Source organism: Cydia amplana, chromosome 16 (assembly GCF_948474715.1).
Source record: "Cydia amplana chromosome 16, ilCydAmpl1.1, whole genome shotgun sequence".
NCBI lineage: Eukaryota > Metazoa > Arthropoda > Insecta > Lepidoptera > Tortricidae > Cydia > Cydia amplana.
In genome coordinates this window covers 5,760,949-5,773,959 of record NC_086084.1, presented here as the reverse complement: position 1 = coordinate 5,773,959, position 13,011 = coordinate 5,760,949, and the positions used below count along the sequence as shown (strand labels likewise).

At 37.4% G+C, this 13,011-nt stretch overlaps 1 protein-coding gene across 1 annotated transcript; it reads right to left on the bottom strand.

The window, feature by feature from the left end:
• Positions 1-5,661: 5,661 nt before the first annotated feature.
• On the bottom strand, positions 5,662-12,940 carry LOC134655396 (putative GPI-anchor transamidase). Its single transcript, XM_063510855.1, has 7 exons — positions 12,809-12,940; positions 12,451-12,729; positions 11,751-11,959; positions 10,681-10,798; positions 9,492-9,602; positions 8,411-8,592; positions 5,662-5,784 (listed from the first exon to the last, which is right to left on the bottom strand). Exons 1-7 carry the CDS (start codon positions 12,878-12,880, stop codon positions 5,712-5,714), a joined length of 1,044 nt encoding a protein of 347 aa, XP_063366925.1. The 5' UTR covers positions 12,881-12,940; the 3' UTR covers positions 5,662-5,711.
• Between the last annotated feature and the right edge of the window lie 71 nt (positions 12,941-13,011).

Here is a 13,011-nt window from a genome sequence, read left to right as displayed (position 1 = left end):
CTCGAGCGTCCACTCAGGCCACACTTACTAGGCAATGTATCGATAATCGCATGAGATTTGCTGCCAAGCCTGTGGGGTGCTCCGGACGCCCCGCTGGTCGTCGCCGCTCAAGCGGAATGTTTTCACTAATCATTTTCCTCTCAAGCGGTTAATTGTTCTGTTAATGTTTGCCGATATAATATCGCTTAATGGACGCAAGTAGGCCCGATATTTGATACGGTTTGTCGGAACGAACCTAAGAACTTCGATAAGGTTAAGGGATCGTATTAAATGTAACTGTGAATAATAAATTAATAATATTCTTGAGTAATTGGTGTGGAATTCTCAGATCTGAATAATACTTAAGTACCTACATACGTCACAAATCTCATGCTTTATTGCAGGGGTTCCCAAACTTTTTTTAGGCACGCCCCCCTGCTGCCTAAAATAAAGTTCCCACGCCCCCCTTTTCGCTTCGATGCAAGGAAACGGAGAACTATTAGATTAGGCAATCGTGTTCAAATTCCCCGAGGCCCCACGCCCCCCTTAAAACGTGGCCCCCCACTTTGGGAACCCCTACTTTATTGTTTTTTCTTGTTTATTTTAATGTTTGTTAGTTACGTAAAATTTTGCATGCAATATTTAAACTATATCCGATCGAGCTGACTATAGGTATGTAGAGTCTAACATTACAAACACATGTTACATTGTGTACAAGGGTCCACTGAAAACTAGCGTCGTTGCACTACGTGCTCCGTCCGATACATGCTGAGTGGTATCCTCTTTGGGACAACCAATTACAAGTCACAGTTTAACTACTGTTAATTTTAAGATTGTGTTGTTTCAAGTAAATTATTTTAATTCATTTATATTGTAGACCGAAAGTTGCCAAGTATAAGTAACCTCAATGAGTTTCGGGTCGGTAAAAAAACTTAAATACAATAAAATGTAACGTAGCCCATGCTACTCTTATGAGAAGTCCGTATTTGATTAAATTAACACAGAAATGTTATAATTTATAATGAGTTAAGTGATGAAGAGTTTAAAAGAATTGTTGAACTGATAGTTTGTAGTGATAGCAAAGTTTAGCTAATACGCGTAGAGTACCTACATACGTTGTTTTAGTTTTGTATTGTAATGCTGAATACAAAATTCTTAGTGCTTCCATAATATAGGTTTATGGAAATAGATGTATTTAATATGTACCTAATGATTTGTTTAAAGATATCAATAGATAGGGTTATACGTTATACGTATTTACCCACCTACAGATTTATTGGTTGATGTGTCTGGCGAGAATTAAGCATAAATGTGGCTGCCGAAGATCTGTCCTCATACACATGTGCCAGAAAATGTCAGATACATCTGCCGAATACTACCTTTCCCTAGTTATTAACGATGGAATATTTAGGATACCGTAAAACTACCCAACTATAGTCTAATAGCTCCCAACTAAGGGCCGGTTGCACCAAACTGTTCGTATCGTTAGAGATGGAAAAATTCATAGTAAAGCGGGGCGCCGGCTGACGTTGATCAGTCTGTCAAATGTGGTTAGTGCAACTGGCCCTAAGACTATAGTTCGGTGTTTTACGGTACTTACAATAAGGGCGAATTTCTTTAAAAATATGTAAAAGTGGCATCGAATGATGGTTGTTTGGCGTTAGGAACAAATAAAGTAAGTAGGTACCAAAAGAAATGCCTTGTAAGTATCATCTCGCTTTTGCCCAGCAACACAATTTTAAAACAAATAGGAAAGGAGGGATAAACCATTTTTAAAGTGCGCGCAATTTGTATTCGTAGACACAACGCACACAAAGACGACAGTACCAACTTGATCTTGATTGTATACGACTCGTCTATAAAAGCTATAACAGACGGGCGTACCGGACCGCGACCTTCGTCCGGTCAGCACATCTCTATCGCTCTCACTTACAGCTGCGTCCATATGATCCGGACTGGCTTCGGACCGGATCAAGGTCACGGTCCTGTACGCCCGTCTATTAAAGCCATAAGATTACCAGCTCTTTTAGACGTAAGTGCTTTGAAGGCCGCGCAGTTTTAAAATGGTTTATTTCTACCCCAATGCATTTTGTGCAATGACACGATTGTTTAGTGATAAAAACGATTTCCTTAAATCTTTGGTACGAGTACATACATACCTGACGTAATCTATAGGTACAATTTATATTTTAAGATTTCATAGCTACAGTAGTAATGTTGAATAGGTATACTAGTATTTTAATACAATCCAGTAATTTTGTCAACGATTTATATCAATTTGTATATATTTTGTATCTTAATAATATGAATTGTTACATAGCCAAGTTGTTAAAATATTTCGTTCTTAAGCTTGAATCCGAACCCTAGATGCCCTAGACTAGAACAGTTTTTTAATGTTTGTTATTTACATATAATACCTATTTATATATTATCATAGATAATGTCCAATACATAACTAGGTTTAGAGTTTAGAATATTTGAAATATGTATGCGAATTACAGACCATCGTCCTTTTATATTTTTTCGTCTTAGCTCGGTTCATGTGGCAGCTGTTATTACACTAATAATCTTACAACATCTTTCAAGAGTAATAAGTAAGATTTAACATCACACAATTTGTAATATTTTCTCAAAAAAGTCATCTTATAACCACGTGCCGCCCACCAAATACCTATATATGAATATAACCTTGACTTTGAAGTAATATATGAACTATAAGTGTAAGGCCTGAGTGGACGCTCGAAGCGGAGCGTTCGGCGGGGCGTGCAGCGTGGCGTCGAGCTCCCAAGGGATTTGAGCAGCGTGCACTAAGGCCGCTACACCACTTGCATTTGTTTAACATGCACGCCGCACGCCCCGCCTCGCTGCACGCCCAACATGAGCGTCCACTCAGGCCTTACATTAAGGTGAATACGGGCTAATACTGAATCAGTTCCGGTTTTCGGGTAATCGCGAAAATGGACTTTGGCATAATATCATTATGGGTGATTTTCTCCCAGGCGATATTCGGACGTGATTCGCAATTATTTGAATGCACTAGGTATAATTATGTTGATTCGACAGCTAACCTACGGCTAAGGAGCGTTTGAGCCAAATAAACTAGGTATCCAATAAGAAATAATTTAATTTTAGCAGCTAAGTCATTTTGTACACATAAAGTAATACTAAGACGCGTAACATGGTGCAAATGGTTTGAACCGCAGTTTCGGCCGCTGAAGTAAATGGCTATACAACCCCGTACATTATGCGGTAACCAGTTTGTCAAAAGTTCGAAAATTCAGTTACATACTACAAAAAGTATGGCGCCGCACATTGCCATCTATTCCGGCTACAATATCTTGCAACACTTTACGCATCTTAAAAGTGGTAACGCACTATCGCACCGCATCGCGACCTTGGTGAGTCGCACCCATAAGTGAGAGCGAGAAAGAGATAGCTGTTTCTCGCTCTTACTCATGGGTGCGACGCACCAAGGTCGCGGTGCGGTGCGATAGTGTGTTACCACTTTAAGGGCCTTTACACGCCGCGACTAATTAACGCGTTCCGAAAACGCGCGTCGACGGCGCGTTTTTCATTACACGAAGCAGTTTGCGTTTGTCGCGATACAAATGCGCGTTTGCGTACGTTAAAAAGTCGCGGTGTGCAAAGGCTCCCGGCCCTAATTCAGAACTTTGTCTGTGTTTTGTAAACGATCAACTTTCGCATGCGTGTATAATATGTAGGTATTGTTTGAGTGTACTATGTAGATATTATTTCTAGCTGAATGTACAAATTTTTAACATATTCACTGCCAGCGACCCGCTAGGCGGGTTCTCTTGTTCGACGCTTTTCGCTACATACAGTTTTTCCTGAGTTACCGGCTACACTCATAGCGTAGCGTGGCGTAGCTCGCGTTGGCACTGAATGTGTTAATGTTACGAATAAAATATTTCAGAGTTTTGCCTGTACTTATGTACAATTTGTAAAATATTATTTTTAAGTTGTTCCATAGGTATGAAAGTATGCCTAGTCATAGGGCTAAAGAATAATTTAAGCTTGTTAGACTAAAAGTTCTACCGGTCAGTTATAAACTAGATCTAGTTCTTAACCTAACCCTTACCCAATTTACAACCTGTATTATCGCCCCAATTTATCAAAAATTTAATATAGAATGTATGTCAAATTGTAAACTGTACTGGCTTTTTTAATTCAGCAATTGTTTTACATTATTCGATTGCCAAACATAAAAAAATGGTTTTTCTAATTTTTCTGGTCACGATCTAAAGAAAAAGAAATCAAATCGTATCTATTGCCGACAATGTACCTAATGGTATGCGTTGCGCTGAAATTCACTTGGCTGCAGTCGAAAATATTTAGTAACTATGCATTTTTGAATTACCTACCTTTTATATTATACAGTCGACGTCAAAAATTTTTCGCCTTATTACAAAGGAGTAAGGTGCAAAAGTGTAAACATATTTTTGACGTCGACAATTACTATTAACTAAAGAAGTTATAGACGGATACCTGTATTTAGAGAGCGATTTAAACCTGGCTAAATTAAGACTGTTGAATAAAAGAGACATGTGTCAACGCAGTTACTTGTATCATATAAGACATGTCCAACCTAGACCGTAAGTAAGATAGATTAATGTCTAAAGAGACCTTAAATTTTCACCTTGTAGTCAAGTGAGTTATAACATTCGAAATCAATGTGGTTAATTCCGTCTACTAGCGTTTTTCTGGAACAACGAACAAAATTCATAATTTCATCGACAAAGCAGCGACTGCTTTTAGTTTCAGCAATCAAAAGCAGATGTTTTTCTTTCCTACGATTGAAAGAAATATACGCTTGTGGACGGAATAGCCTCTATGACGGAATTAGCCACATTAACCTAACTGCTAATACCTACCTGATAAAGTGTCATTCTATGGAACTTGCTAACTGTGTAAACAAACCGCCATATCATGCCATATTAAAATTGTCTCCGAATGTCAATTTACTAGTGACTTTTGTTTACGTAGTTAGCAAGTTCTATAGAATGACACTTTACGAATAGAAATCATGACGCTATCTCTCTCTCTTTTCCGTTCTGCGTGTATAGTGAATATGGGATGAATAATAGGTAAATTAGACCAAAAAGACATGGCCTATGATCGTAACTGAAATGGTGCTATAGTCGTGTAGATGATCTCATATCAGATTGTGAGAGACGTGCTTGAGTTGTAGGTTCGCGGTAACGAATCGGTTGTGTTACGTAATGTTACAGATAATTATTCTTAGTACTTATAGATAATTACATTATTTAATATTTCGTTGTGTTTTCTTTAACCTCCTCATAACGCTAAGGTTAAATCCATACTAATACCTATTATAGAAGGAAGTCTGTCTGTGTCTGTCTGTTACCTCTTCACGCTTAAACCGGTGAACCCAAAAAGGTAGTAGGGAATATTACGCAAATAGTAAACAAACCGCCTTGATGCATCAATGTCATATTTATTCGTAACATTATCTGTGAAAACTTGTTAAAAATGTTTATTACGGCATAGTATGAATAAGTTACTCTATACTCTATAGTTTACGGTTTGTCCTAGTGCTGCACTCTGGCGGCAGAACATTGCATTAATACTCGTCGTAATTTTTTTTAATACAATAGGAAATGTTTAGATTTGGTAATTAAAAATGCCTCGCATACAAAATTATAATATAAGTTTATTAATACCTTTGTTCATGTGTAGTTACACTCTTTGGACTAGTTAGTTTCCACCAGATGCACTGGGAACTGTGGGAGGTAACTCCGCTTCTCTGGTAACACGGGTTTCAGTCTGAAAAAAAAAACATAATTTTTAAGATTTAAAAGAGCAGTGATTACCTATCAAACAAAAATCTGTCTTGTCCCTATTTCTCCAATTTTTGGCATGTATGGTGATGATTAATAACTTCTATAGGAGCGCATTAAGTTTTTATTAAGTTTCGATGTATTTAAGTAGGCCTGTGACTTATTATTTTTGTAAGGTGTTGTACAATTTCATTTACGATATATGATGGTAGGATATACAAGACGGAGCGGTTCACCTGCAAAATCAGAAGATAAAGTAGTAGATGTGTCATAAACTCAAAAACTAATCGGCATTTTCTTAGGACGTTTTTTTATGTTATTGTAGAGAAACGTGATACTGTTTGTAGTTAGTAGCTAGCTAGGATTGAATATTTGTCCACAGACACTTACTCCTTCTTAAAAGCTCCCAACGCCCATCTGATTAATGGTAGGCAATGATGAGCACGTGCATGGTAACTAAGTCAATAGATAAGATAGAGTGGAGGTGGAAGGTCGACTGATAGAAAAGGTTATTCCCACTAGTTACCACCAAGTTGTTACCAGTGGTAACTACTGGGAATTTTTTTCCCACCTTTTACCACTGGTAACTACTGGGAAAAATTATTCCCAGTAGTTACCACCAACTCGGTTTAGTGGTAACTACTGGGAATTTTTATTCCCAGTAGTTACCACCAAAACTTTGTTAAAGTTAAATACTAATAAAAACAGTATAAATAGTATAGTATAAAGATCGAGTGATTTAATAAATAATTGTTAGTCGATTAGTGTTTTAGTAAACTGCCTTAAAAGAAAGGTGACCAAAAATATAGTTAAACAGTTTAACCGGTACTAGTACAAAAACTATAATATATGTAAGAATAAATTTAATAATCCATTTACATTATTTTTTAAGTGATTTTATTAGGTAATTCAAAATCACTCTGTTTATACTCTATTTATACTGTTTTTATTAGTATTTAACTCTAACAAAATTTTGGTGGTAACTACTGGGAATAAAAATTCCCAGTAGTTACCACTAAACCGAGTTGGTGGTAACTACTGGGAATAATTTTTCCCAGTAGTTACCAGTGGTAAAAGGTGGGAAAAAAATTCCCAGTAGTTACCACTGGTAACAACTTGGTGGTAACTAGTGGGAATAACCCATAGAAAATAAACTTTATGACATTAAGGCCACCTTTCGTATGCTAAGAAATTGAGAAATCGCGGCAAAATCTTGTGATAATGGCTATGTTGCCGGTCCCATATTGGGATACCCTACAGAGGTGTAGGGTTGGAGCCGGTGTAGCTTTATTTGACGTTCATAAGCGCATTGTAATATGCCTACTTGAATAAACTCTTTCTTATTCTTTCTTTCGAATCTTTTATATTTTTATCTTACCCTTATGGATGGATATAGATTTTATTCGACTAAATGGAGCCGTGACAATTAGACCGCAGACATTATTTCTTAGAATCGGAATACATACATAATTATACAGATGTAGTGCATACTCCTTTGCCTTTGTATTTTCACGGAAACGTAAGAACGTGTCATGCTATTTCAGTCAGTCTCAGTAGAAAAAGTACTGAGGTTGACTGATGTAAAGAATTATGCACTATTTTATGCATAATTTATTTGATTCAGAAACGCGTCGCTTTTCAGGATTGCCATAAAACAAACCTAACCTAAGCTATCTATAGGATAACCTTAGGGGTCTGGACATCGGATGATGGTAGCATGACGTAGAAGGAAACAGGACCATTTGAAGCATGATTTTTGGATGATTTTAGGGGGGGGAGGGGGGTCAAAAATCGTCAAAAATAGATGACGTAATTTATGAACAGCCCCTTACGAAAATCCTGAAAGTTAACGGTTTCAGTTTTAGGACTAATGATAATATGACAAACAATACATTATGACTTAAAACCTTATGGGAAACAAAGGGACCCCACTTAATCACTAGGTATATCAACTTACTATATAAGAGAAAAAACAAAGTTACAAGACGCACTAACTCAAGCCCTCAACTTAAAATGGCGTTGGGCAGGACAATAGATGGACAAGATTGGCAACGAAATGGAGAGGCCCTATTGGCAAAAGGAAAGTGGGAAAGCCATATAAACGATGGCTAGATGATATAAAAGAAACTGCAGGGAAAGACTGGCAAAAATGGAGAGAGTTGGAGGCCTACACTCTTAGAGGGGTCCAAATTAAATAAACAAATAGTAAATACACACATAAACTTAACACTAACTACTAGCTATAAGAAACTTACTAACCAATACGCAGAAACTTCTAATGTAAAAATAGGGAAATTTGGAAATAGGCTTTTTTATTTATTTATTTATATCAACTTACGATCAGACGACCGGTCTGGCCTAGTGGGTAGTGACCCTGCCTGTGAAGCCGCGGTCCTGGGTTCGAATCCCAGTAAGGGCATTTATTTGTGTGATGAGCACAGATATTTGTTCCTGAGTCATGGTTGTTTTCTATGTATTTAAGTATTTGTATATTATATATATCGTTGTCTGAGTACCCACAACACAAGCATTCTTGAGCTTACCGTGGGGCTTAGTCAATTTGTGTAATAATGTCCTATAATATTTATTTATTTATTTATTTATTTACTTACTCTGGCTCAGTCTTTCTCTTCCTCTTAGGTATATCCAGTATATCTATAGGGTCGGTGGTGACGACGACCGGTCGCACGGAGCCGAAGAAGTCTGTGATGGGCACCCGGCTCGGGTCGCGCTTGAACAGGTCGCGGCGGACGCCCACAGTAGACAGACAGGCGCTTTTGGGGCATACGGCTAGCTGTAAAAAACATTAAATATTAACACTGATTTAAACTTTCACGATTTTTACACATTATTAAAGAAGAACTCCGAGACCACGGGGACAACGCCGTCCTCGAAACGTTGGAGGTAAATCACGCGATTAAGTCCCGTTGTACAATTTAATAACATTAAATATAATAATAATAATTTGAGCCTAATTATATACGTCCCACTGCTGGGCACAGGCCTCCTCTCATGCGCGAGAGGGCTTGGGCTATAGTCCCCACGCTAGCCCAATGCGGATTGGGCACTTAATAACATTTGGACATTAAATATCAGTTATTAAAAATATTGATTAAATTGAAAATGATAGCTTGATATCGACATTTCACACCCACAAGGTGTTGCTCCCCGTAGTATCTTAGTAAGGTAGGGCCTTATGGCCTAATTGAACATTTAAACTTGACATTTCCACTTCACACCAATATACAGAAAGCTCCTGTGCTGCCAATAAAAAGAACCTCTTGAAGTACTGATAAATAGTCCAAGTATCTGAGCTAGTGAAGATTGCAAGTTTTAATCTGTCTAGCCAGTGTACATGGTACTTTTTTCTTTTAATTTAAGAAGTATTCAATAGCAGATTCAAACTGTCTCTGGCTTACTGGACTCTTACCCATATCAGCACAAGTCATGAATTCTAATTTAGGTCTGAGCTTAGCTTTCCCTTAGCTTAGATTAGATTCCCAATAAATAAACATTTAACATATTCAGTGCCGAAAACCCGACTATCTGGTATTTTATAATTTCATTCCCAGGCCGGACAACCCGATAGTTGGTGGTTGTACTACAGCTTTATAAGACGACATTTTTGTGGCCTGGTGCGGATGTCTTGTTTGGTTGGGTGGCAATGAATGTGTTAACAAACAAGGTACTTACAAACTCTGACATAGTTCTGTGTGTATTCGGATGCACATTCTCAAGAAACTCCAGCACATAGTATGTGTATCTGTCTATGATGTATACGCCGATCGCGGAGTCCACGTGATGCTGAAATATAAATAACAGATCATTCAATTAACTTAGGTAGGTACTAATGTTACCAATAATTATAATGAATGAATGAATGAATGGATGTTTATTTATTCAGGCAATAGACCCATTACATAATTTTAAGATAAAAATACAATAAATTGAAAAAAAAAATATATATATATAAAAATAAAAATAAAAAGGAAAGAAAATGCTAATTTTAGCTAACAATGGAGTGGGTGTAAACTGTAAAGCCTGACCAGGAATATATGATCATGCACCATGTTGCGGAATTTCATTGGAACTAATTTTTTCATACTATACAGAACTATCACCCTATACATGAAAATAACAGCGCCCTCTTGACAATGATTGTATATTACTGGTCAGGCTTTACAACCTTACCCCCTTATTCATAAACGTTTACTAAAGTTGACAAGCCGATAATATTCGTTTGTCCCTGTCCGACATATTGGTATGATGGAGAGGGACAAACGATTATTATCGGCTTGCTATCTTTAGTAAACGTTTATGATTAAGTGGGTTACTCTCTACCTACAACTTACAAAATTACAGCCATCTTGATGACAATGGAAAAGGGAGCGTTCAAGTATTACGTAACGCAATTTTTGGACATTTTTGACCCCCCCTCCCCCCCATGTAACGCGCCGTAACGTTTTTCTATACCCCCCCTCCCCCTAGTAAAACGTTACGTAACCACCAAGTGACCATTTTTTTACCTAAAGGCACAATTATGTGGCGTAAAGTACCGTAAAGTGGCGAAAAGTTCTGAAGGGTTAAAAAACAATGTTACGTAACGCGTAGTTCAAACCACCCCTCCCACCCCTGTAACGCATCGTAACGTTTTACAAGACCCCCCCTCCTCCCAAACTCGTTACGTAATACTTGAACGCTCCCAAAGATTTGAATGTGTGTCTATGCTATAAGTCAGCATGCAAAGTACTAAAATGTACATTGTCACTACCAAAACTGAAAAAGTATCTATTATTAGACTGCAGACGATATATACATTGTAGATTAGGGATAGATAATTTGTAAATTACTACATAATTATATATTATTTGAGGATACTCACTGAAAGTGAATCTTCACCAACTAAACTGCTAGCAGTGGCTAAGATGTTGGGTGAGTAGAACTTCTCGTACATAGATGATGCTTGACATGTGTCTATTATGAAGAAAATCTCATTGTATCTAAAAAAAAGAAATGTATCATTAATCAGAATTAGAACAACGCAACATCCACGCAGTGGAGTTCTGTTATCCTTTCATGGACAGAAAAACAAAAAAAAAGGAAACAAATTTCTCATGGAGATCTGGCTGAAAAACCATTAAATGTGACGTTATCTATGAAAAGGGACCTTATTGTCGATGGCGCTTACGCCATTATTAACGATACATCGATATAAATACATTGCCGCGCGACGCTGTGCGGCGTAAGCGACATCGACAATAAGGTCCCTTTTCATAGATAATGCCCCAAATGAGACATAATGGCTAAATGTATTTGGTATGGCACCACGAATATTTAATAAATTGCCAATTAATATTTTAAGACTAGAAAACATTAATGAATTTAAAATTGCATTATATAATTTTTTGACATCCAAAGCCTACTACACCATTCAGGAATATCTTAATGACATATATTCATAGTTATAAGAACTAGTTAGTAAGTACTTAGATATTAATTAATTTCATTTAAATATGATGCATGCGACACACATGACATCACACAATATTTGCATGTCTCTATGACCAAACATGTAGCTCTATTGTATTAGTATTTAAGACCTGTATATACCATGTTTAAGCAAATAAAACTCTGAATCTGAATCTGAATCTGAATCTGAATTGCGTACAGTCAGCTGCAGAGAAAAGGTACCACCCCCGCGTACAAACTTCTATCCAGGGGTACCTTTTCTCTGCAGCTGACCCTGTTTATTTATGCATCCTATTGTTGTTGTTGTCTGTCCTAGGGCATAGGGCCTCCACAAGATCCTTCCACGCCATCCTGTCTTGAGCAACCGTCTTGGCCTCGTTCCAGCTCAGTCCTACGGCTGTCAGCTCGTTCCGTATATATCCTATTAGCATAAATTTTTTGTAGGTTTATAATTTTACTGGGCAATGAAAATTAAGCAAATACCTTCTTTTCTGCCACATCTGTTCAAGAGCATCAGCCAGCTCCTGACTGGTGACCTCCTCCGAGTCCTGGAACTTGAGGAACCCGTCCCCGCCATGTCCAGTCAAGTAGATCAGTATGTTGCTGCCCTCGTCGGTGAGGAGGCGCTTGGAGCGAGGGGTATCCGGGGGCAGGCGGCCAGTGAGGAGACGGACAAAGTTCTCAACTGAAACCTAATTTTTTTTTAAATTTTTAAACTGAATTTTGTGAAGCAAGGTAGATCAACATTTTAGTGTTGTTATTCTGCCCAAAGGGGCAAGTCTGTTATACCATAAAATCAGAGTTTTAAGAGCTGTTCACTGAATGTAACTGCAATAATGAGTGACACTGAAAAGTTTATTCACCAAGTAGGTACATGATTTTACCCTAAAGTTAATAAATGAAATTTATTTATAATAACAAGGAAAAAGAAAACTTACTATACTTTTCCTCTTGCCCTGGTATAATTGAGCGAGGGTAGCAAACTTAGTAGTCTTATATAATAATATAGTAGTGTGACTACTTAAAAAACACAAATCTAAATATTTAATAATTTGATTTGTTCCCAAAATTGTGTTAGTAGTCTTAGTACTTAAAAATAATTCCAAAACTGTAGGAGGTTAGGAGAGCTTTATTAGAAAAAGTGATAAATATTCAAGGATTGAAAGTTGCTATGCTATCTTACCTCATAACCTCTATAATCCACTTCAACATCATCTCCATACACATTGATCTGCTCATGAGCATTATTGAATATGGTCGCCGGGCGCGGGTTCCGCGGGTTACACGCCATGTCGTCCGATATCATGAGGATAATCTGACTGTCCGGGATCCCGAGGCGCTTGACGCTCCGGTAGATTGACAACACGTTCGCTACATGCCGGTAGTTGAACCAAAATCTGCTCGTGTCTACTAATACTGCCCAGTTGTTAGTGTGGTTCGATTTTTGGAACTTTTCCGGAATCTGGAAATAAAGTTTTTTGTTGGAAAAAACTTTTATCCTGTTGGAGTCAGGCGTAAAGAACAAAATATTTTGTAAATACCTCTATTGCGAATATACATGGTACAGCAGTTATGACAGTAAGGACGAAGGAAAATGTTTTTGATATCAACATTTTGTGCACATTAGCACGAGTATTAATTCATTAAATTATTATTTAAAACGGGAAAACTACTGCAAATAGCGATAACTCGATAAGATTAAAATTCGTTTTTATTTTTTTAGCTGTCAATAGTGTCAATGTCA